The sequence below is a fragment of the Aulonocara sp. 'chitande type north' Nkhata Bay genome, linkage group LG22, assembly GCF_057382095.1.
Source record: "Aulonocara sp. 'chitande type north' Nkhata Bay isolate Kocher_YH1m ecotype deep benthic linkage group LG22, A_spYH_male_GT1.1, whole genome shotgun sequence".
NCBI classification, from domain to species: Eukaryota; Metazoa; Chordata; class Actinopteri; order Cichliformes; family Cichlidae; genus Aulonocara; species Aulonocara sp. 'chitande type north' Nkhata Bay.
In genome coordinates, this window is record NC_141364.1 from 1,011,053 (window position 1) to 1,036,231 (window position 25,179).

Sequence of the window (25,179 nt, forward strand, 5' to 3'; positions counted from 1 at the left end):
TGGCAACAGTGGGAAGGAAAAACTCCCTTTTAACAGGAAGAAACCTCTGGCAGAACCAGGCTCAGGGAGGGGCGGGGCCATCTGCTGTGATTGGTTGGGGTGAGAGAAGGAAGACAGGATAAAGACATGCTGTGGAAGAGAGACAGAGGTTAATAACAGATATGATTCAATGCAGAGAGGTCTGTTAATACATAGTGAGTGAAGAAGAAACCCCCAGTGCATCATGGGAATCCCCGGCAGCCTACGTCTATTGCAGCATAACTAAGGGAGGATTCAGGGTCACCTGGTCCAGCCCTAACTATATGCTTTAGCAAAAAGGAAAGTTTGAAGCCTGATCTTGAAAGTAGAGATAGTGTCTGTCTCCTGAATCCAAACTGGAAGCTGGTTCCACGGGTTTCATCCCAGCGGTTAGATGGCAGCCATGCTGTGAGTGTGGCTAAAGTCATCTGTTATGGGAAGTTCTAAATGAAGACCAGAGTCCAGTTAGCACAACGAAGCAAGAAAAGAGAGAGAGCCACGAGCTGCTGTGCGTGCCGCCATCTTTTTTTTACCCGCCATACAGATGCAAACACCAGTGTCTGGCTTCCACAGGCTGACCGATACAGATGAGCCAACATTTTGTAAAGAGTCCACAGATCTTGCTTGGTCTCTCCAGCGGCTCAGACTACGTCACACAGCCTGAGAGCAGACTGCTGTCACCTCCATCTCTTCTGTGCAGAGCCACCCTCTCTTCACCTGAAGACACCAGGTGATCGAGTGTGCCGTCGCTCAGATCCCAGCTGCCTTCTCCTCGGTATAACCGGCACCATCCCATCGTCAACCGCATGACGATGCAGAAAAAAATAGATTTGATCCATGTCCCTGTCAACAGGAAGTCGAGGGAAGCTGCAGCACTGACAGGAGCTATTTCCTTTCTATTTCCTGCTACAGCCCAGCCGCCGGCTGTGTGCGGTGACACCTGCCACGTTTATTCCTGCTGCGCCCTCCCACCTGACTCCTGAGCAGGCGTGCGTTAGGAGAGCGGGCAGGATGTGCACATAAACAGATGGGAATGTTGACACCGTGATCCGCTCATTTACTGTACGTCCAGAGGGCGAACGAGCCGCCGAGGTGCAGACCGCTGATGCTGAGGCCTGATGGGAAAACCACACGACACGGCGGTGTTCTCCAGGTTAAACACCGTTTCAGGATAACAAGGACCGAGTCCATCAAAGGGACAGCTCAGAGGGGCTGAGATGGTCTGAGCATGTGCGGGGGGATGATGACGAGGAGGTTCATGGCAGTGTGATCCACCGTTCCACACGAAGAGATTAAAAATCAAAGTGCTGCTGAGGCTCCGTAACGAGCAGGAAGCCTGTCCTGGATTTGATTTGTGTTTCGTAAATAATTAACAGCTCTCGAGGCGATTTATCGGGGAACACGAAGAGAGCCACATGGTTCGTGCTGACCGGTGCGATCTTCTTAGAGCCTTAGAGGCGACACCGTGACGCTGAAAATCTAAAGACGAAGATACCTGCAGCGTCTTCTGATGGGAACAGCCATCCTCCTCCCACCTGCAGGGGCGTGTTGCACATAACCTGTTCTGCTTCAATGAGGCGAGCAGGTGAGCGCAGCGTCGAAGACTCCGGATCAGCGCAGCAGGCAGGAAGTCCAGCCTTCACCGCACACTCATTAGCTGGACAGGTGATCTGCCTGAGCTGAGCTCGGAGGGCTGGAGGGAGGGAAGATGAAGATGACACGTCTTCTTCATCAGCAGCACTCGGACACTGAGTTTGCCCAGTATGTGCCCCCCCCCCCCCCCCCCCACACACACGGGTGTCTCCGGGTGTCTCCGGGTGCGAGGCGCTCCGAGCGTCGGTCGCCGTGTCCGGCTCTCGGCTCGTTGGCGGTTCCCCACACAGTGAGGCAGATGAGCAGAATCATTATTGTCATTAAGATTAAAGCAGGCGAGGGAGCGGTTCACTCACATTCACACACTTTCTCCTCAGCGTGAGCTCTTACATCTGCTCGCTCACAGAGTCACTGTCATCTCATGATTACAACCGATTATCTCTAATTAGGATTTATCACCTTGTAATCCCAACTCTGTAGATTATTCTTATGATTTACTGTCTGATAATCACAGCTCACCGTCTCATAGCCAGAACTTATCGTCTGGTGATTCTGACTTTATGGCACATCTTCTCATCACCAAGAGATAAGACTTCATAACCACGGCACTTATTCTTAACATTTATTGCATTAGAGAAGTAAAACTGGGGCCATGTGATTGTGTGATAAGTGCCTGTATATTGTGAGTAGCAGAGCAGAGCGCGGCGCTGTTCAGAGGATGAGCCTGATTACACAGGCTGCTCTCGCTCACCGCTCACCCCGCGGGCCTCGGCGAGGTCGAGCATCAGAAGTCAGCTGCAGAGACAGCAGAGTGTTTCTAAAAGCCCAAGAGTTCAATAACTTCTGACCTGTTGTTGCCATTGGAGGTAATCAGGGAAATTCCTAATCCGAGTATGGAAGCAACAGGCTGACATTAGCATTCCTGGAGCTGCTAATGTGACTAATGAGGTCCAAGTCCAGGGTTACAGCCCGGCCTCGGTGCTCAGCCTCCTTTTATAACCGTTTTACACTCACAGCTTGACACAGAAAAACATTTCTCTGAACTGAAACGTGCTTTCTGGGAATTTATCTGTTTAGCATGTGGCTAAAACAAAGCCGACTCCAGCCAGGTCCAGGTTAAAGGTCAAAGAGTATTTGTTTTCCGCACGTTTTCAGAGTGAAATGAATGGAAGGAACCAGTCAGCACTGTGCTGCGTTGTGTATGCAGGGTAACGTGCTCGTTTGTTCGTTTGGGATGAACGTATTCTCTGTGCTCCCCGTCTGTGTTTTCTGTGAATTACTTCCTGACAGCCTCGTTCACCACCTCCGAGCCGCACTCAGATTTAATAGCAAATTATGCTGTTTCAACTGCACTCGTTACCCCGGCGGTGCGGGAACGCCTTCGCTCCCGTCAGGCGTCATCCTGTATTTATGAAACGAGGCCGCCACGCTGTGCGTTTCGTCTAACCTGAGACGTGACGGTAAAAGTCCTTTTATTGAGGCAAAAAGAGCTCTGCAGACTGATCTTATTCAGCCCCGGAGGTGGTGTACCTTCACTAAAAATTGACAAATAGGTTTTCTTGTCACTTCCCACCTCTGAGCTCCGTGTAGTTGACATTATTTGATATGAGTGCGGAAGCGTGGACTCCGGGGGCCGCGGTAGGTCGACAGACGAGACAAGGCAGAAGGAAGAATCAACACAACCGATCACAGCACTGCTGCGATCCTCTGGTGGCAAACAAGACGCTCACGTTATTCAATATACACCGAGTGGGTTTGTGTTTCTACCGACATATCGATTCTTTTCCCACCCTGGTGGCTTAAAATTTGGTTTCTTTAGTGAGCTGTGATGTGGCGGGAAAAATAGCCCCGGAGAAAAGAGCCAAACAAAGAGTTCGAGCTGACGTCTGTTATTTCTGTCTCTCAGGCTCCATCGATTTTCAAAAACCTGGTGATTTGGCTGCAGGGTGATTATCAGTGATTACAGTCCGACAGGTCCTGGACAGATTTAGATCAATTTGTTTGACAGACTCGTGTTCATGTGGAGGGGAGTGTAAATGTGCCTCAGACATGGGAAAAGTACTCTACGGCATCCAAAATGCTCACGTTCCCAGTGCTGTGATTCACAGTAGCTTCATGCAAGCTGCAGGAAAGCCTGACCCTTCACCCCGCAGGTCCGAAGAGTCTACACCACCTTCTGGTCTGAAGGCTTCTGTGACATAAACTGTGAAGGTTTTACGTTTCAGTCCTGTTTGTGGATTTTACAGACTGCGTCGAGTGCAAGACAAGAAAGTGAAACACAAAGGCCAAACAGGAAAATCAAACAAAGGCACGGAGGCCTGGGAATATCTGGAAACAGCTGCTCTGATAAAGACTAAAGAGGAGAGAGACTCCCGTGGTTTCAGAGACTTCCTGTTTCTGTAATGAAATGTAATTCACACATGCAAATCAGTTCATAACTCTCGTGTAATGTCTGTGGATTCTTGGTGAATATTCAGTCTCTTCATTAAAAGGAAATTCACAGCTGTTTGTTTCTTTGGACGTGAGCAAACTTACAAACCAGGCATCGATGCAGCTGTTTTTTAAAGCACACATTTTCCTGCACAGTTCAGCTGTTTGTGCTCTCTGTGGAAGAACGTCCACGCGCTGCTGTCCAGGTCAGCAGGATGTTGTCCAGGTGTGGACGTCAGACAGACCTGACGGACATGTCTTTGGCTGAAGGTACAACATTTATATTCAGCTTGGATTCCCCTTCAAAGTGAGACATTTGCCTTTTAAATAAAAAGTGACACCTTAAGTGAAGAAATAAGAGCTGCCCAAAGTGTGAAAAATGTACTTTGAGTTCATTTTTCAAAAATAAATCTGCAGTGACAAACTACCTTTTACACCGGCGCCGCTGTAGTTTCCAGATATTTAATGATGAGCATAAGCTAATGATTGCTTCAGAAAGACTGATAGCACAGGCTGAAATAATTCATGGCAATCTTTAGCAGCAGCTGAAGGACACTGATGCTGCTGAATTGTTAAAATCCTTCACTGCAATATTTATGCTTCCCGCTCGGATCTCAATCCTGCGAGAGGAGGAAGTATCTGCATGATGATGTCACTTAGATTTATCTCCGTGCTCGTTTAAATATGAAACGCTGTAAGTCGTCCTTCCGCACCAGGAACAGCTGCGGATGCTGAAACCCACCACAAGCTGCAGTCCCACCAATGTCCACTAGAGGTAGGGTTGCCAACTCCCTGAAAAATAAATAAGGGACACCTCGTGGCCAGGGCCGGGCGACCCAGTTGTCTTCACCCTTCCCAGTGTGGTGAATTTTCTAGCTCTTTTTTTGTGTGTGAAATTATTTTTTTAACCATTTGACTTGAAGTTGATTTAAGTAGATGCATATTCTATTCTTTGTGATATGAACACATGTGAAACAAATGATCATTTAGCCATTTATTTTTAGCTCAAAATGACAACATTAACACAGTAAAACAGGTCTCCTTCTTAAACAGAAGCCTGTCATGCTTAACTTTTGAGAATATAAGTAAATCTTTCTTTAAAAGAACTCTGTCCTGCTTAACTTAAAATAATAGAAAACAATAGAAAGAAAAATATTCTTGTAACTGTGCACATTTAGTGCATTTAGTACAATTGGCTTCAGTTGAGGTATTATTTCAGCTTTTCTAAAGCTAATCAGCTGCTCCTGTTTGTAAACCCGCTTGTTCCCATGATTACACATCTTAACTCATCATCATTATTCATCTATGTATTACTTTTATGTATTAGTCATCTATTTGTTGTAATCATCTATCCTTGCAGTTGTTTATTACACAAAATAAATTATATTATCACACTTCTGGCCACATAGCGCTGATATTCACTGCACATGCCCATATTAACGTTTTCCAGCCAGGTGTTTTCCTTTTCCCATTCTTCCCTTTCTCTGAGGGGAACAAACATTGCTGCTCTAATGCTGGGCTTAAGCTGTGCGATTTTTGGCCCATTTTGAGCCGATTTTTGAGTGATCGGACCGATTTTGGCCTTCATCGTGCATCGTGTAGTATACGTGGGGTAACGAGAAGTGATTAACACCTCACGACCAGCTCCCGATCATCAATCGCTCGTGAGGGTGTCACCACAGGCGCTCACACTGCTCACGCGCAAACACGTAAACGTTGGTGAAAAAGATGGAGCAGCACAGCTGTGCAGCGTGTGATCTGGACACAAGCGATGGAGGCACAACTTGTAGAACTTTGGAAAGCTCATCCGAGCCTTTTCCATGTGGCCTCACAAAATGATCACGACCACAACAACCATGAAAATAGTTGGATTTACATGCTGCTCAATCACAGCTGCCTGATCATGTTTTTCATTAGCAATTTAGCAAAGTTGATGGTGGTGGTGTGTCTGTGTGAGTGAAAGACAGAGAGAGCGAGCGACAGATTTTCTGTTATAACCTTCATGTTATGGAGGCACAGTGTGAGCACTCAGGTCGCATCAGAGCATCGGGTCGTATAGTGTGAGACCTGCATCGTGACCTACCAACTTCTAACCCCTGCGAGTCAATCGTGCAGTTTGAGCAGGAGCTGAATAACGTGACTGAAAAAATCGCACAGTGTTTGCCCAGCTTTAGGTGTACTGTCGTCCGAGACTTGCACCGCAGTGTCGGCGTTTGTTCCCCTGTTGGCCATGCTTCTTGTTGTGGTCATCTGTTGTCTTCCGGTATTTTCTCCGCAAGCGACCTTTCCTCGACCAATGAGATGAGCGGTAATCTGAATTGTCATACTCGAATTGTCATAAGTGTGCTGTCAGCTCATTGGTCACAAAGCAGGAGAGGGGCTGGGAATTATGTTTTCAAACAAAGTGTTAATTCCATTAACATTTATAGACTACTTTTGATTCTCACTGTATTACGGGACAAAGTGCGTCGCTTATTAGCTCAATACGGGACGTGTTCTTTTGTTTCTAAATACGGGACGATTCCGTATTTTAAGGGACGGTTGGCAACCCCAACTAGAGGACAGCACCAATGTACATTTCATCAGCGCTTATAGTTTTGCATTATTAGGGGTGTGGCCTCTTTGACTGGGAGGCGGCTGGAGCTGCTAGCTATCTGCTAGCTGAGCTGGACGTCTGGGCCGTGTTTGGGCTGTTGGAGAGTTTGTAACGACATCATGTGACCGCTGTGAGGTCACTGTACTAACAGAGCGTGCACTCTGGTTTTGTTGAGTGAAAGTCGAGATGATTGGATGTTGCTGAGCACCAATGAGCAGGTACTCTGTGTCTGCGTGATACGGCGCGCTAACCAAAGCAGCTAACATTACCTGAAGTTTGAGCATGCTAACAGCTGACTAAAACAACAAGTTGTAGAAGCTGAAATGCTTAAGGTGAGACAAAAGGAGCCGTCACACAGCCGAGGACGATGGTGGACATCCTCGATGAGACGGTGCTAATGTAAAGCAACCGTGTGGAGCTGTAGCGCTCCAGCAAACAGCGAGATCGTTTCCACGGTACTAAACACGCTTTTATTTGCCATAATAACTGGCTGTGTTTCAGATGCCCGTCGATGCTTCATCTTTATCTACAGTGAAGCGCTGCTATCTGAACCAACAGCTCTCTGACTGCAGTGATAACGTTGACGCCTCTCCTCTGATCGATAATTGACGGGAGCTCTTTATTGACCCGTGAGCTGCCGTGGCGACTCGGTCGGAGACCTGCAGCACGAAGTCAGAGTTCCTCTAATTACCGACGCAGTCTCCGTCTCATCTGGGTCGTCTCTCTGCGTGACGACGAATCGGCTCGTATCTGATTGATAATCGGAGCAGAGTCATGCGGTGCGATTGCTGTTTGTGGAACGCGGCGCTCGTAATTACTTTCACTGAGGTTTGTTTGCACAGATCAAAGATGAACTCGTTTCCCTCAGATGCAAATGTCCTTCGTGTGTTAGAAGAGCGTCCTCGTGCTCAGGGTGGTGTTCAGGTCAGGAAACAGCTGCTCACAGACAATAAAAACACAAAACCATGAAAATAATCACATCAATCACTGAAGCACAGTATTGTGACTGTACTCTGTGGCTGCAGGACAGCAAACACATTTAAAACCTTTATTTCTGGAGTTTTCTTTAAAATGAAAGTATGGTAAAACAGTGGTTTCCCCCTCTCTACATAGAAACTTTGGAGACTTTGTTTTTATGTGTTCGAGGAAATATCCCAAACAAATCCGGAGTCCCGTGACGTGTACAGACTCTTCTTCACTCCCATCCTCCTCCTCAGGTGAGCTCATTCATTTTTTGGAAACACACGGCGTGTTTTTATGTCTCTCCCATGGTGAACCTTTCCTCGTGTCCCTGACAGCGGCGTGCGTCTGTGCAGAGTAAGAGGACGCAGATCTGTTCCCAGCCTGATTCTCAGCATCGCAGCTGATGTTTCAGCCTCCAGCATCTGTCGCAGGACAAACCGAGCATGCGTTTGACTGCTGACGGTTTGCCATCATGAGCTCAGTCTTTGGATTACCAAAACACTTTCCTGCGGTCCTTTTCATTTCCCGACCACAGAATCAGGAGCCCTGAAAATTTGGTTACAGAGTGGAGTGTTGGAGTGGAACTGAATGAGATTTTCCAGCAGCTGAAGAGAGAAGTGCAGCAGAAAGGAAACATTCACTCACCTGAGATGGTCAGAAACAAACCGTGTGACGCTCTGTCAGTACGCAGGCTTTTCTTGCTACCAGTTAAAAAGCAGTGGTCAGAGAAATGCTTTGCTCAAAGGCAGCTGATCAGTACAAAACTGTGCTGAGAAAAACAGCAACTTTACCTCTTTTCTGAAACTCGTGTGCACACAGCGAGCCTGAAGACACGGTATCGATCCACGCTGTGAGGTAGTCATGTAGGACAGGCTGCCGAGGCTCAGCTGTGGTCTGGGAGCCAGAGAGCGACCAATGAGGCTCCACACCTGCATCTGCAGGTCAAAGGTCAAGGCTTTTGCTGCTTTTACTGAACTCCAGGCCAGAAGGAAACGAGAGCTTCCTTTTGTGTGTGTCAGATATAAGTGTGTGTGCGCATCAGTCAGCTGGTATTAACAGTGACACAGTGAAAGGTGAACCTTTGGTTGCCATGGTAACCTCGGTTTAGGCATCTGCTGGTTTTGTTGAAGCCCCGCGAGATAAAAAAGGAGCAGGGATTTGAACTCGAGGGTGAGAGATGAGCAGGGAGAAAATCCTTATCGGCTGAACTCGCACTTGCAGCTTTAAGTCTCTGCTGTTACTCGAGTTAATCTTCCTCCGCGGGACGAGCAGCGAGGGGTGCTGACAGCAGAGCGGTGCCCGGGCCTCGCCGTGGATCACGGAGACGCTCCCCGATCCAGTTTCCTCTCGGTTTAGTTCTCCCTTACAAATGAAGAAACCCAGGACGGACACGAGGAGATGCGCAGAGCGAGCGGGAACAAAGGGAGGCCTCGAGGGGCTCGTAACAAGACAAACACAGCAAAGGGATCGTGCGACAGGAATCAAGATGGCAAACAGACGGCGGTGGGAGGCGAGAGGAGAAACGAGAGCAGGGGAGCGCTCACACGGAGGAGATGCTGCTCATCCTTCACCGCGTTCTGTGGAAAGAACGAACACAATGCACGTGCTCGAGTTTCGTTCCCACAGAAAATACCGCTGCTTCATTTCTGTCACTCATGTGTCACACACTGGCTCCCTGCAGTCTGCCAGTATCTCGCTCTGTTTGTGGCTCGAGATCAGTGAGCGTGAGCCTGCAAAAGAAAGGTGCACATCACATCCAGCAATAAACACCGATAAGAAGTGAGTGCAGCGAAAGTTCACGATCTTGTTTTCATAACTGAAATCCAAATGTGACTGACCGTCATGAAACCCAGCGTTGATGGTGTGGAGTGGGTGGAGTTCTGTAAATGAACCAGGCTGAACAGTGAAGGTGCAGCGAGCTCACTTTAACTAAGAGCCAATCCCATGCACGTCCTCTCACTTGACGTCCCGCTCGACTCGACGGTGCAAAAACTTTTAGTGTTTGGACGAAAGCTCCTGTTTGGTGGACAGCAGAGAGGAACCTCTGCTTTCACCTGTCAGCAGGTGAAAGCAGAGCCTGACGGTCCTGTTAGAGCAGCTTTGAGCTCCACATGGATCAGAATCAGCTGTGCTGAGCACGTATGGAAGTGCACATGCAAGGAACTTCTTTTCTCTGTGCTTAACAGGACAGACAGCAGTGACAGTAGCAACATGGCACAGACACACACAGCACATTCATACTCATGTGTGTGAAGATGCTGAGATACATTATGGATGAAATAAGGTGATAAATCAGTGACATGCTGGCCTGTATACAGCTGTACGTACAGCACACTCAGACTCAGGCCGGGTGGATGTGTGAGTGCAGACTTTTACGGATCTGTCTGTGGGAGTGTCGGGGTCAGTGCACACCGAGACGGAGCAAGTGGGATTCAAACACGCGTGACGTCACTCACCCATGCGGACGGCAGAGAGGGTGTTGGCCTGGCTGAAGGAGAGCGGCGCCATGGTCAGCAGCGAGGCGACGGTGTAAATCGACAGCAGCAGTGCTGGCAGAGCCGGCATCTTCCACCGCTCCTCATGGAGAATGGTCTGCTGGCTGCCTGTACCGCCACCTGCAGGACAGGAGGACAGGTGAGATCCAACAACTCAGTTCACACGTTTCACACGTTCAGCAGCACAGACTTCAGCAGGAAATCCTGCATGTGACGGTTGCACAGCACATCCACACTGACACAGTTACAGCCCCCTGCACTGCTGTACGGCCCCGAGGACGCTGCTCTTCAACGGGGAGGCAGCAGTTTAGAAATAATCAGAGGAAACAGAGTCAAAGGAAACAGAGTCGGAGGAAACAGTCAGAGGAAACAGTGTCAGAGGAAACAGAGTCAGAGGAAACAGTCAGAGGAAACAGTGTCAGAGGAAACAGAGTCAGAGGAAATAGTCAGAGGAAACAGTGTCAGAGGAAACAGAGTCGGAGGAAACAGAGTCGGAGGAAACAGAGTCGGAGGAAACAGAGTCAGAGGAAACAGTCAGAGGAAACAGAGTCAGAGGAAACAGAGTCAGAGAAAACAGAGTCGGAGGAAACAGTCAGAGGAAACAGAGTCAGAAGAAACAGAGTCGGAGGAAACAGAGTCGGAGGAAACAGAGTCGGAGGAAACAGTCAGAGGAAACAGAGTCAGAAGAATCAGTGTCAGAGGAAACAGAGTCGGAGGAAACAGTCAGAGGAAACAGAGTCAGAGGAAACAGAGTCAGAGGAAACAGAGTCGGAGGAAACAGTCAGAGGAAACAGTGTCAGAGGAAACAGAGTCAGAGGAAATAGTCAGAGGAAACAGTGTCAGAAGAAACAGAGTCGGAGGAAACAGTGTCAGAAGAAACAGAGTCGGAGGAAACAGAGTCGGAGGAAACAGAGTCGGAGGAAACAGAGTCAGAGGAAACAGAGTCGGAGGAAACAGAGTCGGAGGAAACAGAGTCGGAGGAAACAGAGTCAGAGGAAACAGTGTCAGAGGAAACAGTCAGAGGAAACAGTCAGAGGAAACAGTGTCAGAGGAAACAGTCAGAGGAAACAGTGTCAGAGGAAACAGTCAGAGGAAACAGTGTCAGAGGAAACAGAGTCGGAGGAAACAGAGTCAGAGGAAACAGAGTCGGAGGAAACAGTGTCAGAGGAAACAGAGTCAGAGGAAACAGTGTCAGAGGAAACAGAGTCGGAGGAAACAGAGTCGGAGGAAACAGAGTTGGAGGAAACAGAGTCAGAGGAAACAGTGTCAGAGGAAACAGTCAGAGGAAACAGTCAGAGGAAACAGTGTCAGAGGAAACAGTCAGAGGAAACAGTGTCAGAGGAAACAGTCAGAGGAAACAGTGTCAGAGGAAACAGAGTCGGAGGAAACAGAGTCAGAGGAAACAGAGTCGGAGGAAACAGTGTCAGAGGAAACAGATTCGGAGGAAACAGAGTCAGAGGAAAAGAGGAAACAGAGTCGGAGGAAACAGAGTCAGAGGAAAAGAGGAAACAGAGTCGGAGGAAACAGTGTCAGAGGAAACAGAGTCGGAGGAAACAGTGTCAGAGGAAACAGATTCGGAGGAAACAGAGTCAGAGGAAAAGAGGAAACAGAGTCAGAGGAAACAGAGTCAGAGGAAACAGAGTCGGAGGAAACAGAGTCAGAGGAAACAGTCAGAGGAAACAGAGTCGGAGGAAACAAAGTCAGAGGAAACAGAGTCAGAGGAAACAGAGTCAGAGGAAACAGTCAGAGGAAACAGAGTCAGAGGAAACAGAGTCAGAGGAAACAGAGTCGGAGGAAACAGAGTCAGAGGAAACAGTGTCAGAGGAAACAGAGTCGGAGGAAACAGAGTCAGAGGAAACAGTGTCAGAGGAAACAGAGTCGGAGGAAACAGAGTCAGAGGAAACAGAGTCAGAGGAAACAGAGTCGGAGGAAATAGTCAGAGGAAACAGAGTCGGAGGAAACAGAGTCGGAGGAAACAGAGTCAGAGGAAACAGAGTCGGAGGAAACAGAGTCAGAGGAAACAGAGTCAGAGGAAACAGTGTCAGAGGAAACAGAGTCAGAGGAAACAGTGTCAGAGGAAACAGAGTCGGAGGAAACAGAGTCAGAGGAAACAGAGTCGGAGGAAACAGAGTCGGAGGAAACACACACACACACACACACACACACACACACACACACACACACACACACTATGTGTTGATGAGTTCAGTTCTGTCTCCCCAGCACCATCAGCACCATCAGCACCATCCGAGCTGCTCACAGGCCAAACATCTACAGACTCGACCCAGAAACACTGAGACTGAACCCGATGTTAAATATCAAACCTGACAACGTTTTAAACACATGCCCTCGTTCTGATGTCGACCTCGTTCTGAGGAGGTCCTGTCCTAAATCCTTTCACCGCTGCCATGATGGGCCACCGCAGTGTAATCAACAGTACATTCATTTCTATATCTCAGTAAATCATGTTCAGCTCTGCGTGACTCACAGTCAAAGTGAGTCACTTTTTAATGCACAGGTAAAATACACAATCTGTACTTTTTATAAATATTCCTAACTCCTTCCAGTACCCTGCTTTGTCTGCACACTACAACCTGGGTTTGCCATTTTTATCAGCAATATAAAATATTAATATTAATAATATTATATAATATTAATAACTGTACAGTACTCTGTTTTTCTAACTATCGTCCATGATATAAATATTTATTTCTGTAAAAGTTTCTGTTCTGTTTGTATATGTGTTTTCTTCTTATTCTATTGGCTGGGAAGATCTGCACATGCCGGCCACTAAAGGATTGGTCGCAGGAGCTTCAGCCACGACCACCTTCAGCTTCAGCACCATTTCTGAGCAGTTTATATCCTGTACAAGGATGAGCCAGAAACACACGAGCAGCTGGACTCCCATTCTGACCCTGGTTTGTCGTAGTTCACAGACAGCGCTGTGCTGTCACAGCTCAGTGTGACTGACGGTCACATTAGTTAATAATAAAACAACGGGCTGGCTTTCTTTGTTTCAGCATCTCCAACTAAATCGTACACAGAGGTGAGCAGCGTCTCTGAGCCGCTTCTCCTCCTCCGGTCGTTTCGATATTCCCCTTGTGACGCCTGCTGTGGTTGTGGGTGGAGCTCAGACACCATCGCTCAAGCAAGCATTTTAAACAAGGATGATTTCACTGTAGAGCTCCTGCGGTCGCCTGATAAATGATTCCTTTACAGCAGAGAGAGATTTTAAAATGCTAAAAACCATCCCCACCACTGCGTACAGATGTTTAGCAGGCTGTCAGAGTGCAACCACACAACAGGCAACCGTCCACGCTGAAGGGGCGTGTCAGAACCACGCTTTGGTTCTGCTGTGATTCACCGTGGGAGGTTCTGCACCACAGCCCACCCACCTGCTGCTCCAGTGGTTTGTTTGGAAGGGCAACCAATCAAGGTGAAATGTCTTGAAGGGGGCGGAGCTAAAAAAGACAATAACTTGGTGTCAGACACATGGGGATTATTCTGAACAGTGACTCATGCAAAGCTGCTCCAGTAGAGCTGATATGGCGGCTCCTGGAGAGAATCTGACGGAGAACAGGACGAACAGAAGGTTTAAGAAAGGAGCTGAAAGTGTGGAGGAAACAGCAAGGACACGAACAACGAGGGAATATAAGGCGACAGTGTGAGCGACAGTAAACTGGGCAGACGGAGACGTGATGGTGAGATGAGACAGGAAACCAGGAGCAGCCGCAGGCACAAATAAACACATGATGACAACAATTAATTAGGATCTTTCCTACAGGAAGTGCTATCATGTCAGCCGGCGAGCAGAGCCAAGCGGGACCCCGCTGGTACGAGCCGCCACCGCAGTTCACTGCAGCAGCTCGGAGGCTAATCACAGCCGCAACTCTATTAGCTGCCTTCAGTGCCGTCTCATTTCACTGTGGAGGCATTTAGCCGACACTCATTCGAGGCGACTTACAGCGAGTGCAGCAAAGCGCGAGGCTTTAAAGCCCGGCTTCATCGAGTGAAGATGGCGAGGGTCAGAGCGTCGGCAATCACACGCTGGCAAATATTCCCGAGGACGTGTGAGATGAGGTCTGAATGCCCGGCACAAAGCGGCCGAGGATCAGAGGTGACAGGACAGAACGAGGCAGACAGACAGGAAGTGCCAGGTCATGTGATCAGCCTGAGTGAGAGCGTGCCGCCTGCACAAAGTAAGGTTCAAAATTTCGCCGCCAGTGACATCATAACAGGAAATAAACCCACCTGGTAACAGACCCATCAGCCACTCAGCGAGCACAGTTTCATGGATTATCTGCAGCGCTGTCACAGGCAGCGTGTACCACGCGGGCACTCACAGGGGCAGTGCACACCGAGACGGAGCAATGACGGAGTCGATGACTGGCTGAAGCGCGACCAGCTGTCCAAAGCTGATGAGTCGGGCTTGAGACGGTTTCTGCTGTAGCGTGCTTCATCTGAAGCTGCTGTTAGTGCCGACTCAGCAGATGTTCCAGTTCCTGTTCTCCACTGGGAAATGCCTGTGAGTGCACATTAAATAGTTGAGGAATTAAAGGAGCTGGGAAATATCAGCCTGTTTAGGAAAGGTGGTGTTAATGTGGTAGAACAGCCCGACGCCACACGTCAGCAGCAGCCAGTGCTCTTTGTTCACCGGACAACAGAAAACCTTAAAAACAGCTCCAGAGGTTTAGCTCAGCGGGACCGTTTAGCTCGACGGACCGCTTCCACGACACGAAGCCGCTTTCAAACACAAAAGGTTGGACAAAACACCTTTTAATCTTCAGAAATCCAAACTTCCCCATCCGCTGCTCGGACATCACAGCGACACCTTAAAGGTTAGACTGCACTGTGGCCACTGTTAGCTCAGTGCTAGACCTGTGTACGTAATGTACCACAGCGATGGGGGTGTTTGACACAGCAGAGGGCCTCAGAGGGAGGTGCTTGGGGTGGATGGTGGGCAGGTGGTTAGATATAAATAGCGGTTCTGTTTGCCTCACACTCACATCTGCTCTCACGCTGACGGGCCGCGAGGCTTCCAGATATGAAGGACGGTGCCTCCTCCACCTTTTCTCTGATGCAATAAAAGAGGAAAACCAAGGCCCCCACCCAACAGGAGCGGAGCGTTCCCTGTAAAGCATCCTGTTTGTCTGGTAATGGCCCTTAATGCTCACCTAAATATAGGATATTAGCTTTCTCTGTCTTCAGGGGATAAGGAGATTTTGTTTAGCAGTGGCATCATGAAGAGTGTTGCTGACTCAAAACACTATAATGACATGGTAATCCTCTCATTCAGCCGCTGACACGCGGCACATTTCTGCCTTCAGACGACAGCGGGGAGGTTTGATTCCTGCACGTAAAGCCGTCCTTCTGAAAAGTGGCGCTCTGCAGCAGATCCAGCGACAGGAAACGAGGAGACGAGCCGGGCGACACGCTGCGTCTGTTTTTAGCCTGTTTGCCGGCGCAAAGCTCCAATTAGAACTTCAGTAAACATTTTCTATGGTGGTCAGCATGCCGGCTCGGTTTTAATCAAAGCTTTGAAACAGAGAGCAGAGGAAAAAGGAGCTTTTCATTCAGACGCCCAGAGTTACAGGCGGCTGTGTAATGCATGGATTTATTCCTCAGAGCGTTTCAAAGGCCGTCTCCTAACGAGGCAGCTGCTTTGTTAGGAGACGGCCTCTGAAACGCTTCTTGTTCAGCGTTCGATCGAGTCGAGTCTGAAACCTGCAGCCTCTCGCACATTTCGGCGACAGCGTCAGCTTCGTTCCACTGCTGACCGAACAATGGACAAAAACCCCGTCGTGGTAAATGCGATGCTCAGCTTCATCCTACATGGTGGGCGTCATACGGCCAAACCCAACCTCACGTAAAACTGGACTTCCTGTCAGAATCCCTCAGATATCTGCATCAGAGAGGAAGAAGAGCAGCTTCAACGTCTCTGTTATTTTAAAGAAACGCTGCTGAGGTAAGCGTGGCAGCATTTTTACTCATTCAAAGAACTCAACACATATACACACAACTCTGTACTCGCTATACAAGAAGGAGACGAGAAAACATGAACTTAACATCATTATCAACAGGAAAAGCTGTAAAACCTGTAAAAGGTCAATTTCAGCTGGTGCCAATCTGGCTCCTGGATGGTGGTGGTATCATCCTGCTCTCTGGTCAGATTTGAGGGGAGGATTATTCAAAGAGAGGAACTCAAAGAAAACCACGGTTCAGCTTCCAGCAGTGGCTCTGCTTCAGGATCAGCCTGTCAAGCGTGGAAACAGAGGCGAGGCGAGGACAGCGTCACACGACGCTGTCTATTAGCAGGTCCCATTAGTCAACGTGAGCACTGAAGGCAGGATGAAGAGCCTTTAAACTGAGGAAACGCCCTTACAGCTTCAACAGCCTGCTCGCTTCAGCTTCAGCTGCCGCCTGTGCAGACAGAAGCTCCTCCCACTCCAGGAAGTCACATATGAGCAACAATTAGGTAAGAAATGAACTTAATCTATCACATAAATAAATAAAACAGGCCGTCAGAAACTACATTTAGAGTCGAGTCCCGTGCCCTTCCTGCACTGCATCATACTCAGGTTTCATCGTACGTCCACAGGCTCCGCCTCCTCCGGTTTAGACTGGTTGGGTGGTTGGGAGGCTGCGTTGCTCCGGCGTCATCAGTCAGTCAGATGTGCATTTGCATTAAAAGACCCCAACATGGACCCGCACTGATGAATAAACACGAGCAAGTCCAGGGACGGCTCAAGGCCGTATGAGCGCCTCCTCCTCATCTCACACCTCATTGGCTGAGCAGACGCTGAATGAGAGATGATTCGAGACAGGAAGGAGAGCGTGAGTCGGGGCTGATGGGAAGAAGAACAGTGGAGAGTTCAGTTTCCTGGCAGGTGACGGCTCTGATCCGTTCTCTCATTACCTCAAGCTCATCGCTCAGCCGAAGAACAGAAAGAGGAATCCGTCTTGGTGGTACCGTCACCGACAGACTTATCGACGGCTCGAAGCTTTCAGCACACATTATTCATCAGATAATTTAGAAGCAGCAGTGGGGGGTATCGACTGAGGAAAACAGCGAGTCGGGAGGCGAGGAAAACGTCTCCGCAGACGTTAAAGTTTCAGTAAAGTTTGCCGCTCGTCCTCATCATCAGGTCCCCGTGTTGTTGTACCTGTCAGAGCGTTGCCTCCTGCTCTAGGCCCGTGCCTCGAATGGTCAGAGCACTTCCACAGGTGAAACTTCCACCTGTGGAAGTTTCACAGGTGTTTTGGACCCACTGTGTCCTCTTATTGACTGAAGCAAGGCGGTACGGACGCGTTCATCTGAGCTCCTGCTGCAAACTCAGCATGGTCAAAAACAGATGGACCCTCTCCAAGTTACATCAGGGTAGCTGTGGCGTCTGTGACAGGGAGCAGGGCGGAGCCTGGGAGGGTCACCGTGGTAACATGTGCGAGCTCCTTCACAAAAGCACAACCTGCTCATCACAGCTTCACGTCTTTACTCCAAATCTTGGCCGATCACCCTGTGACCCTCCTGTGTGAAACATCATCAGCTCACTGCATCCAGCTGCTGATGCTGACTGTGCACACGAACGCCTCACCCTTTGCTCGTGTGTTCGTGCAAAACCTCACGCACAGATGAAGAGCTGATCTGCAGGAGAAAACGCTGACTCCACATTCAGTACAGCGTGTGGTCACAGTAAACTCTTTCTCCCACGTCGCCTCCAATAACCTGCAGTCCTCAGCGGGAGGCGAGCGCACCGAGGAGACGCTGGAAACTCTCACTTTAAATGTCAAGCGGAATAAAGCCGATAAACCTGCTGACATTTGTCTCGCCGAGACTCGAGCTCGATCTGTAACTGAGCTCAGACACAAGCTAGTCAAACACAAACAGAACTCCACCGCCTCCACCCGAGGAGCCCAGCACGCCACACGCATTCACCTGTGGACGCCGGCGGCGGGAGTTATAGGTGACGGAGGGGCCGCTTCGCTCGCTGTCACGCTAAAATGATGGTGAGGTAATTTAAAGAGGCTGCGTGTGAGGGGGAAACATATTTCTGAGGAAACAGGACAGGCAGGGCGGTGCTGACGGATGGTGGAGGGATGGAGACGTGAACGAAATACTGCAGCGAGACAAGCTGCTGTAAGTCGAGGCTTTTCTCCCCTGCAAAGATAAAGATGTGCACATGTTAGGAACGTGTCAGCTGTTGTGTGGGAACAAATTACTCTTCCACTTGTTTCTCGTCTTGTTTTTGAATGCGACGCAGGATCCGCGAAACCCCGGGGCCTTCTTGATCAGCAGCAGGTACACGAACGTCCTCATTAAAGGGAAAACACATGCAGACAATCCACAAACACCAGTCGAATCTTTGTTTCAGCTGCAAACAGAATCAAACGTCCCCACGGAGCTAAAGAGCATCGAACAGGCGGCCTGTGGCCTGTGCTCGACTCTCACGGGCACAGAGAAGAAGAAAACGTATCGTGTCCTGTAAAAAAGATGTTGTGCACCTGGGTCATCTCTGCACTGTTGAAATGTGCAGTTTGCAGGTCTTGAGTCACATGACCTCAGAGAGGTCACATTAGAGCGCCACTAACATCAAACGTGCAGCTTGCAGTTTATTAACCACAGAAAGTAAATATGTGGTGGTGCTTTTTGCTCACGCTGCTGTTCCTTATGTCTCCTACACGGTTTGGCATACAGAGCAACACAAAGAAACAAAGGACAGATGGATGATAGAGAGATGGATGCTGCTGCAGCAGTGTGAAGGTGACAGCTCGACCCCTTTGCACCTGGGAGAGGCCGACCGGCAGGGCGAAAGCCCCGGAGGCGAGCCAGCGGGGAAAATAAAGTCCACTGTCAGCAAATATAGAGGAGGGAAACGATGGGAGGATGGACGGGACGGAGCCCAGGAGACGAGGGAGAGAGGGTGAATCTGGTGTCAATATGGGAGGGAGAGGTGTGAGAGAGGAGGGAGGGGGTGAGGAGGAAGAGAAACAGTGAGGATTATAAAAGGATGAAAAGAGGAGACGGTGGAAAGACATGAAATGGACGTTAAGTTTAATATGAGCAGAGACGAGCTTTCACAGCAGACCCTGCTCTTTTCTAGCGTTGTCCTCCTGCAGCAGTAATTATTGTAATGACATCATCAAACGCCTGATAGCAAACGCTAACACAGCCGGAGTCTCCTCCACCTCCATCAGGCAGGACGGAGGCTCTGCTGCGAGGCTTCATCAGCAGCGTGCGGCTCGTCATCGTCGTTTAAGCTGAAGGTTAGAAAGGTCACAGTCTGGATTCCTGGAGGTTTCTCAAGGAGTTCCTGGAAAGTTCAGCTTGTTCATGTCTCGTTTCTTTTAAGGTTGCTTGACTGACACGTGTGTGCTCCTGACATTAAAACGTGTTTCCTGTTAGAATCATTCAGAGACTGAGGCTAACCACCTCGTGCTGCTCGTACACCGCAGTGGATGGTTTCAGAGGGGCGGGGCAAACCGCCTGTGCAGTCATTTAGACTGGAGGACCGTCAGGAAGTCACATGACCTCACCACCAGGCCGGTTTCCTGCAAACACACGGGAGGCCGTGCTGTTGTATCTGCTGAAGGCCTCGAACTGCAGCTGACTGACGCCGGTGGAGCGCTCTGGTTTTACTGCATCATCTGAAACATCTGGAAACATCTGCTTCTTCCTGCTGCTCCGCCTGGAGGAAAGAGTGACGCTCTTAATCCACGTTTGGTCCTGAAAATCTGCAGCCTGTGACTGAAACACAGTGAGTAATGCTGGTGCTTTTGTCTCTTCAGTGGATAGGTTCACACAGCACGTCACTGTGGAGCAGAGCTCATGAGTGGGTTTCACCTCAGAATTAAATTCTTACGTAATCTGCCCCGATGGAGAGAGAGGGACGAGCGGGGAGAGCTCCAGAGTCGACGCCTGACCTTCACAATGCAATGTGGCGGCCGGAGGGAGAGCGACGGGGAGGACGACAGGAGAGAGCCGAGAGCGATGCAGCGCAGATATGGACGCAAACAACATAGAGAAGGTGAAGATGGCGCTCAGTGCGACGGAGCTTTGAACAAAGCCGGCGTTAGCAGCATAACAGCTGTTTGTGCTGTACTCTCTGAAGACGCGCCGCCAACGAGCAGCGGTTTGAAGTCAAGCGTGCGTGGTTTCACAAATCCTCCATGAAGAGGCTTCTTCTTCTCTTTTTAAATAACTGTAGATACAAAAGAGTGATGCCTGAAGCCCGATACCGGCCCATAATCTCCACCCCTGCAGCATCCTGCAGGACAGCACCGGGCGGGCGACCCCACAGCCACTCAGGAAACCGGCTGGTATTTAAAGGCAGTGAGCAGGTTCCTTCATTTTAGAGCAACGACAGTAAAGGTGCGATCAGAAGGTTAAACCGTGAAGCGCACAGCCTGCTTTCTGTTTCCTGCTGAACATCAGTGTGTATTCCAGGCTGTTTGAGGGACGCAGGTGTCGGTCAGGTGAGTCTGTGTCCTCACAGTGACATCTGAAGCTGCTGCACGCTGACCGCTCACTCTTCCCAGGACGTGGGTCGAATGCAGAGAACGCGCATCGACACAGGAAGTGCCGCTCTGATGTCAGATGTGATGAAACATCTGGCCAGTTCCTGGGTTGCACAGGAAGCATCCTGCTTACTCTTTCCAACAGGTGGATGCAGCCGTGCAGAAATAATAACTCTGATTTCTTGGATCAGCAGGAACGAGGTGACGCTAACTGTGTGCTGGTCAGGCTCAATAACACCACAGAACACAAATGAGCAGCGTCACACTGAGCTGGAAGTGATTCCCAGGCTGGCACAGACTTGGATGGATGCACTTGGTAACCTTCCACCACTGCAGCAAAGAAAGGATAAAAGGCAGAGACAGACTAAAGCGGTACAGACGGATGAGAGCGAGGAGGAAGATGAGGAGGAGGATGAACAGAAGCTCGGTGTCCTGTGGGATCGTTCACACCTACGAGGTTCAACATCCTCTGTGACTTCAGCTCCTCTGCAGGCTTACGCCGACAGAGAGCTGCGCGCGTGGAGATGAAACGCAGGAAATACCGACAGGTTTCACACGGCCGCGGCCGGAGCGCGCCGGCAGATGGGGGTTATTTTTAGATCTGTTGGTTCAGGCTTTGAAAATCTGGGGATTTCCATCACGACGCGCTCTCGGCTCATTAGCGCAGCATCTTCTGTCTCTGACAGCAGCTTTGTTATTGTTGCAGCGTTCCTGCATTTGACTTTGTCGCATTACGAGTTCTGTGATGTTCAGTCACAGCACTTTTCCAATAAATCAGAGAGAACTTGTATTCTAACGTTTCCACAGACTGAGGCCGGCTCTGAGACGCGTCCCCACAGACCTCCGTGTTCACAGATCCTCCCCCCCGACTAATGTCAAGCTTCATGTTTGGAGTATTTGTGGTGTTGGTGTCCTCTGGAGCACGTTAGCGTGTGTGGACTGGACTCATACTGGCATTAACTGACAGCCCAGTGGGTCATTTGTTGATGCATCACATTTGTACACAGCGTATGAAATTTGACATGAAAATAAGGGTTTAAAGTTGAAACAGTGAGACGCCCACCTGATGATCGTTCTGGTTTAATGCACAGAAGGAAAACTGGCCTCTGGTCCTGATCAGTCACTGAATCCTGTTACTGTATCCTCTGTGATCAGACCAACTCGAGCATATGCTCAGCTTCCTGCACAACAACACCAGGCTTCTTTTAAATTCCAGCAGGAATCCAGATGATCCGTCTGCCAACGCGCTCGCTGGTGACTGCGTGCGACAGCAAGCTGCTTTTATTTGTTTTGCTGATGACGCTTGGACTGAAAAGCCGAACAAAGCTGATGAGAAATGATTCTTAAAGAAGCGTTGTTGCCGTTTCTTGATTTGGAGGCGTGCTGTGGATCCTGGCGTGTCCTAACATAGCAGAGTGACTCTGGAATAACAGCTTTGTCCGATGAAACGGCCGTTAACTTCCTGACTGATGCTGATGACAAGATTTATACTTTTGATGTATAACAAGGAACATTGGTAAATGGCCTGTATTTGTACAGCGCTTTACTCAGTCACTAATGACCCAAAAGCGCTTTACACATCCAGTCATCCACACATTCACACACTGGTGACACTGGCGCCACCGGGCCCTCTGACCACCACCAGTAGGCAACGGGTGGAGTGTGTCGCCCAAGGACACAACGACCGAGACTGTCCGACATTAACAGACTGCTGTACATGTTATTTACAGAAAGTTACCTGGAACTTTAGTCTCCTGATGTGTGTCAGCAGCACTGATCAGGAGTCAGTGATACACCGAGACGTGCGTCACAATGAAACACAACAAAGGAAACATCTGAGACAGCACAGGTGTGATCAGCTGTGTGGTCAGCCGTGTAAGGCACAAAGCACAGTGCGTGTGTCACCGCGCGGTGAGTGTGATTCACACACGTGATGGGACTTCCTGCTTGAGTGAAGCTCTGAGTGAGCGGTCCATCAGACTGATGTCAGCGTCCTGATGTTCGTGAGCAGGGCTCAGCGTGGCAGAGGGACACACGGAGCTCAGGAACATGGAAGGAGCTTGGCTCACAGCTGCTGCTCCATCTAGGGGAAAAATGTCGGAGCATCGGCTGGTTCCTGAGAGACCGCCTCCCTCCCCCGGGGAGATCTCTTAGATCAGGGGTGTCCAACTCCAGGCCTCGAGGGCCGGTGTCCTGCAGGTTTTAGATCTCCCCCTGGGTCAGCACACCTGAATCAGATGATTCGTTCATTACCAGGCCTCTGGAGAACTTCAGGGCATGTTGAGGAGGTAATCTCTGTGTTGGATCAAGCACACATGTAAAACCTGCAGGACACCGGCCCGTGGTTGGTGGGTAAAACGTGTCCCGTGGCGTGGGATGAAGTGTGGATCCTCCAGGAGAAGCTGCTCTGCTGCCACCTTCATCTACACTCACGCTTCCCTCCGTGTGTGTGTGACTCGCTGCAGACTGTAGCATTAAAATGCTGATTGTGTCTTGGCAGATTCATTAGCCGTCTCATAAATATTGATTTAGTGTCTATTATGCATTTATAAATCCCCAAATAAATATTGAATTAATGTAAGGTTAAATAAGACGACACATCAGCATGCATCATCGTCTCCCCCTCCGTCGCTCCGCTCTGCTTCCAGCGCCCCTGCAGGAGTGTCATCACTCTTTCTCAGCTCCCATCTTCCTTTTTTAACCCACCGATGATGAAGTGATTGACAGTTTGCCTCCTTCTGCCCTCGGGTCTGTCTGACCTATGCCGGCCTGTCACTGGGACGGGCTGGAATGGTAAAAAAGGCCAGCGAGCGGGCGGGGCATTAATCAGGCCGCTGCTTAAATTGAAGCATGTCAGGATCATCCCGTCTCTGCGGCAGGAGGCGGACGGCTCCAACCTTCTGTCTGCGCGTGTCAGCGCTGCTCTCCGTCACTGTCAGAGCGTCTGTTTATCTGCCCATGAGGCTTCCTTCCTTCTTTATGCTCGTTCCATTCATCTGACCCCGCTCCGGTCTCCTTGTCTCTTTCCTTCCTTCTCCTCCAACACCTCGATTCCTGCTCCCTCTGACGATGACCCTGGAGGTAATGGCCTGAACTTTGAACACTTGGGTAGGAAGGGAAATGTTAGTGTGACGCTGCATCTCAACTTCCACTCTGCTGTCAGGAAGCTGTGGTCCTCTGAGCCTCCTCCTCCTCCTGCACTGCTTTGTTTCCTTGGCAACACAGTGTGGAAGTGACTGGCGGCCAGCGCTGAGGGATGTGCAGAGCTTATTGGTTTGCTGACAAACCGGCAACTTGAATTTTCAGCTGCGTGTGGGGTTCAGCTGCGCACTTTTCCACAGCTGATGTGACTGATAATAACACACAAATCCATCTGTGTTTAGAGAACTGTGTCACAGGAAAGTTCAAACATGAAGATATCACTCTTTACGTGTTTCAGAAACCCTGACTCACCCTGTCTGGTTACTGCTGGGTGTCAAGAAAGGCTGGTTTTATGGAGTCCTTCGATGTGTTGATAGCAGGCGCGTGCACACACCAGGAGCTGCAGGTGTGCAGAACTAACACACAAAGATGAGAATCTGCAGCCTGCCAGGGAAATATGATGCTCATCGGGTAAAACCAGGGAGGAAAAGAAATATGAGCGTAACAATGTGACAGCTGTATATAAAAGATGGACACAGTGACAGCTGTATATAAAAGATGGACACAGTGACAGCTGTATATGAAAGATGGACACAGTGACAGCTGTATATAAAAGATGGACACAGTGACAGCTGTATATAAAAGATGGACACAGTGACAGCTGTATATGAAAGATGGACACAGTGACAGCTGTATATAAAAGATGGACACAGTGACAGCTGTATATAAAAGATGGACACAGTGACAGCTGTATATGAAAGATGGACACAGTGACAGCTGTATATGAAAGATGGACACAGTGACAGCTGTATATAAAAGATGGACACAGTGACAGCTGTATATAAAAGATGGACACAGTGACAGCTGTATATAAAAGATGGACACAGTGACAGCTGTATATGAAAGATGGACACAGTGACAGCTGTATATGAAAGATGGACACAGTGACAGCTGTATATAAAAGATGGACACAGTGACAGCTGTATATGAAAGATGGACACAGTGACAGCTGTATATAAAAGATGGACACAGTGACAGCTGTATATAAAAGATGGACACAGTGACAGCTGTATATAAAAGATGGACACAGTGACAGCTGTATATGAAAGATGGACACAGTGACAGCTGTATATAAAAGATGGACACTGCTGATGCATCAAACCTGTTTTCTTTGGCCAGCAGGGGGGGATATCTGTCGCTACAAGAACACTTCCTGTTTTATACACTTTCCCGAGGACTTTGCCAACACAGTCGTTTTGACTCGTACGGAATAAAAGATGACGTCACTTTATTACAGATAGCAACCGTGAGCACGCAGCAGGGTCACGGTCGGGTCCGCCCTCACATCCACTTTCCAAACACAAACATGGCGACAGCGACATATCCCGGACTCGATGATGTCATCATTTATCTACATTTGTCTGTCTCGCT

General features: G+C 49.3%; 1 protein-coding gene across 1 annotated transcript in view; it reads right to left on the reverse strand.

The window, feature by feature from the left end:
* LOC147303113 (glutamate receptor ionotropic, kainate 5-like) overlaps positions 1-25,179 on the reverse strand; it is a 207,537-nt gene that overhangs the window by 64,173 nt on the left and 118,185 nt on the right. The window contains exon 3 of the mRNA XM_086279148.1: positions 10,057-10,215. Within this exon, the coding sequence (XP_086135274.1) occupies positions 10,057-10,165 (109 nt within the window). The 5' untranslated portion in view covers positions 10,166-10,215. The remainder of the gene's footprint in view (positions 1-10,056; positions 10,216-25,179) is intronic.